Genomic DNA, 5,000 nt, shown 5'->3' with positions numbered 1-5,000 from the left:
GCAGAACGGGACATTTAAGCGTTAACACAGCGAAGCTCCTCTTTATAACTCTCCTCCATTCTTAGCTTGGTAGCCATTATACTGTTATTGTTATCAGGATGAGATGTTAAACAGAAGTGCATCCTGATCCTGGTCCCATACTCTCCGCAAGACCACCCGGCCCCTCAGAGGACCCTCGCATGCCTCTCAGGCTTGTGCTCCAGCCCCAAAGTAGACACTTTTGCGTAGAAAAAGGCTGTCAAAATGTGCTATGGTTTTCACAGCACTAGGGGTAGAGCTGCAAACAGTTCGGCTTAATATATATACTGTTCAAATATTTAACCGGTTAAATAATGGCCTTCGTGTGGCGGCGTTCGACGCGGCCTATAGCCACGTGGCTTAAGTGCTGCCGGTGGGCGTTTCTGTCATCAAATATGACATGCTATCAGCTAGCCTCTGGTAAACACAACATGGTACTCTATAGCTGTTGTAGTGAGAAGCAATGGTGGAGTGTATGGGATGAGTGTCAGCATGAATAGACGGTGATGTAGTAAATGTCATCGCCATTTCCATGTTTTTCCCTTAACTGCCTCCTCACTCTTTTCAGCATGATCATTATGTGTACTATTTTGACCAACTGTATATTCATGACCTTTAGTGACCCTCCCGAGTGGTCAAAACAAGTAGAGTAAGTACAAACTTTATATATATTTATCATTATATAGCACACACTGATTATTTCTTCCACACTTTGACATGATGGGTTGAACCCTTGCATTTGACAGAAGTTATTATGAGATTGATATTATTAGATTGAGCTAATGCACACTTTTATCTGACTTCTACATTTGTCCTCCCATTTTTTGGGGCTTTCTGCCAACTAATGAGGGACGGAAGAAGCTTTTCTCCGGCGTGGCGTCGCCCTGATTCTGTCTATGCTCTTCTCTTTCAGGTACACATTCACTGGAATTTATACGTTTGAGTCCCTTGTAAAAATCTGTGCGCGAGGATTCTGTATAGACGGGTTCACGTTCCTCAGAGACCCGTGGAACTGGTTGGATTTCATGGTCATTTCTATGGCGTAAGTATTTCTCCCCTTTTTCTCTGTCTTTATTTCTTTCTATTGTCTTTCTTTCTTTCGCCCTCTCTTTCTTTCTATTTTCTTTGTATGAAGGCTTTCCTTTTTCTCCGATTTTTTCTTTCGTTGATTATTTCTTTTTTCCTTCCTTTCTTTCTATTTTTCTGTTGTCTCTATGTATTTTTCCTTCTATAGCCTCTTTGTATTTTTCTTTCCTTCTATTATCTTTATATATTTCTTTCCTTATATTGTTTTTGTGTATTTAATCCTTCTTTATTGTCTTTATATATTTCTTTCCTTCTATTGTCTTTATATATTTCTTTCCTTATATTGTTTTTGTGTATTTAATCCTTCTTTATTGTCTTTATATATTTCTTTCCTTCTATTGTCTTTTTTATTATGTTGTCTTTGGATCTAACCTTCTGTCTCTCCTCCTTTTCTTTTCTTTTTCTCTATTGAACTCTATGTCCTTCTCTGTCTATTTAGGTGTAACCACCTCTCTTTCTCTCTCGGTCTATTAATCGGAGACCCCTCTGGTCTCCCTTTGGGAAACATAATGTCCCCAGCCCAGTGACCAGTGTATCTGATCTCTCTCTAAATCCTGCCTATTCTCTCCTTCTTCTTCCTCTCTCTCTCTCTGTTCGAGACCGCAAGAACCAATTTCAAGGCTCAGTATCACCCTGTTAATTAAAGCCGCTGTAAGCAGGGATTTAATTGTATTGACCATAATGTATCAAGAAAGTTAGCAGACCCAGCAAAGTTTTACCACTAACATCTGTTTATTTTCTTCCTGTTTCTTTTCCTATTTACATGGAGAGCTTACATGCAATCTTAGGCCCAAAAAATGATGCGCTGTATGCTTATTTGCGTTACTCTTTTCTGTTTTTAGCCCTGCGTGTGAATAACGAGTTGTTGTAACTTTGGTTTTGACCCCGCAGGTATATAACAGAGTTTGTAAACCTAGGCAATGTCTCAGCTCTGCGCACGTTCAGGGTGTTGAGGGCATTGAAAACTATTTCTGTTATTCCAGGTAAGACAGGACGGTGGGGGGGTGTATGGGGGGCCGGGTCGGTGTTGGGTGTGCGTCTCTTTCCTTTCCTCTCTCTCTTCTTCTTCTTCTCCCCCCCCCCCTTCCTCAGTGGACAGGCTCTGTGAGTGGTGTCATTCTTCCTGGTCCGGTGGTGTCGTGCTCTTGCGTGTGTGGTTTTTGTCATTGGTGTTTTGTTGTGTGATCCTTCCCCTATTTTCAGATATATAACAGAGTTTGTGGACCTGGGCAATGTATCTGCGCTGAGAACATTCAGAGTTCTCCGAGCATTGAAAACTATCTCTGTCATACCAGGTGAGATTCAGTTTAAACACTAAGGCTGATCCTCTCACCCTTTATTTTTTTCTACTCACTATTATGATTATGATTCTTATTAATATAATTTAAGCTACTAAAAAATAATTGGAAAACAAACCATTTTTTGATTTATTTTTCCTCCGAAATTATCAAAAATGGTACTAATACATTTTTGATAGGCTTTGCAGTCTACTCCAGGGCCCCTTCAGTGTGTGCACTCTCTCCTCTCCCAGCAGTGCTCTGATAACCAGTTTGGTTTCCTTGTTCCTCTTTAGCAGAAGCTCAGAAGCACTCACCGCAGGTTTTTAAATAAGTTAGCACCTTAGCCTAACAGAGCAGCGCTATGGACTGATTGAAGACTAAATTGTTAGGTCATTCTGAATGGCGTTGGCTCTAAAGCACAAGGACTATTTCAGCACATTTGTTACGATATGGAAATGTCATAAAAGTTATGAAAACGCTAAAGAATTCATATTCTGTGATTGGATTGAAAACAAAGTTGCCCTTAACAGCAGCTTTTGTTTTCTCTCAAAAAAAGCGACACATTTGAGGAGCTTCAGTAGTTAGCTGTGAAATTCAACACGCATTCCTAATCCTAAAGAGAGGAACCCACGTAGACGTCAGCGATGAGATGAGAAATGGCATAGCGTTTAGAGAGAGACCCTACCAAATATACCTCTTTATTTATGCATGAAGACTGCCAAGCCTAGTTTGTGAACATACTTCTTATGCTGCATGATGCTTTTGAATCACTTGCTTTTACGATATTAGCCTACTAAGAGCTTGGCTGACAATGGCATTGGAAGTTTCAGTTGCCCTTTTTTTTTAGTTTATTAACTTTTCTTTCTTACGAAAAAAAAAAGACATAGTTGCCCTCACATTCTAGAGGTTGGGAATGTTGACGGGCGGTACGGACATTGGAACTTCTTGTAGTGACACTAACCTTAACATCTAATCTATCCCGTGATAGAGCGCTTACATTCTGAAACAACATCTTCATTGGAAAATCCAAGGAAAAGACTCTGTGTTCTCAGCAATGAACGTATACAAATTCCAGTTGTTAACCTCTAGATTGCAGTTTTCCCACTTTCCGTATGCTTATTCCCTGTTGAAAACTATGTCAGAAGACTGAATCAAGAATCAATGGTCGTTTAATCGAAAGCCCCATATAACAGCCCTTATTTATTACGGGTTGAACAATTTGTTCCGAATAAGTCCATTAATTGAATCCATTTTTTCAAATCAGTCAATGGCCTGTTATTGACCATATCCACATTTGAGAGTATATGTGTGCCATTCAATTGGAATCCCTGAGTCTATGCCACCCAAAACATAGCTAAACATTCCCCGAGACCCAACATTTGAACGAGACTGAGAAGGAACCAGTTTCCTGGCTCCGTGTTTGAGTTCCTCTTGGGGCCCAACGAGTGCTGCCAGAAGATGCCTTTCCAGAAGGTAAACCCAGTTTTGTCCTCAGTAAACCCGGCGGTGGTGGTGAGCTACAGCAGGGTGTGGGCTGGAGGTGGGAGGGGGGCGCGGCCGGGGAGACAGTGCTTTCTGTTTTAAACGAGAGACCATGTACCTGAACAGTTCAAGAAGGTGCCTCACACCGGCACCGGCATTGAATTGCTCCCCCTTTTTCAGCCTTGGAGTTTAAATGATCTGCATGTGGTTTCTGGCCCCGCCCCCCCCCTCCTCCCCCTCCTCCTCCTCTTCCTCCTCTTCCTCTTCCACCTCCTCCTCCCCCTGCATGGCCCCTCCTTGTGCTGCTGTGCTCTTTTCTTATGGATTTTCTCTCACTCTACAGAGTCTTCCCCATCATCCTGGCCGATTTAACTAACTAACTAACTAACTAACTAACTAACTAAAAATGCGTTGAAATGTGTTGGGGTTTGGCTTCGTTTGGTATTTGTACTGCTGAGGTGCTCTGCCTCTGGGGATGGCATTATGATGAGAGGGAAGGCTCTTCGGTATTATCTGTTTGTTTGGTTCCTAACAACAATGTTTTGTACGTGTATGTGTTGTTATTTTGTTCTGTATATCAGATATATATCAAATTTATATATCACGTTTTTGGACTCCATTTAACATATAATTTACATTTACAACATTACACATGTTTATATTGAAATGAAAGGGGAAACGCATACAAACACAAGACATCTTTACACCTCATGTTAGACAGAGTAGCATTGTTTACCTTAATCAATCGACCCCCCTTTCTTGTCAACCTACCTTCGTACTTATACATAGTCTCCACTATATAGTTCCCCTCTATAACGTCACAGATAACATCAGAATTATTCTCGCAGCCCCCAAACATACAGAAATTAGACACTTCAGTGGCTTTGGCAGCATCATCTTCATGGCTTTTGTGTGTGAATGTGTCTCTATGTGTGTGTGTGTGTGTCTGTGTGTGGGATTGGGTGTGTCTGTATGCCTGTGTGTTTGGGTGCATTTGTGTGCGTGCATGTGTATGGCTGAATGTCTGTGCTTCCGTGTGTTTGTGTGTGTGCGTGTGCGCGCGCGCGCGTGTGTGTGTGTGTGTGTGTGTGTGTGTGTGTGTGTGTGTGTGTGCACGGCTACCCCCACTCCCCC

General features: G+C 41.8%; 1 protein-coding gene across 1 annotated transcript in view; it reads left to right on the top strand.

Annotated features, from left to right (window-relative positions):
- The window catches only part of scn8aa (sodium channel, voltage gated, type VIII, alpha subunit a), a gene marked incomplete at both ends in the record, with an annotated part of 39,038 nt that overhangs the window by 7,205 nt on the left and 26,833 nt on the right, over positions 1–5,000 (top strand). The window contains 3 exons of the mRNA XM_079742343.1: positions 578–667; positions 932–1,060; positions 1,996–2,087. Of these exons, the coding sequence (XP_079598469.1) occupies positions 578–667; positions 932–1,060; positions 1,996–2,087 (311 nt within the window). The remainder of the gene's footprint in view (positions 1–577; positions 668–931; positions 1,061–1,995; positions 2,088–5,000) is intronic.

The sequence above is a fragment of the Pollachius pollachius genome, assembly GCF_949987615.1.
Source record: "Pollachius pollachius genome assembly, chromosome: 8".
NCBI lineage: Eukaryota > Metazoa > Chordata > Actinopteri > Gadiformes > Gadidae > Pollachius > Pollachius pollachius.
Note: the sequence above shows the minus strand (reverse complement) of the source record. Positions and strands in the feature narration are given on the sequence as shown.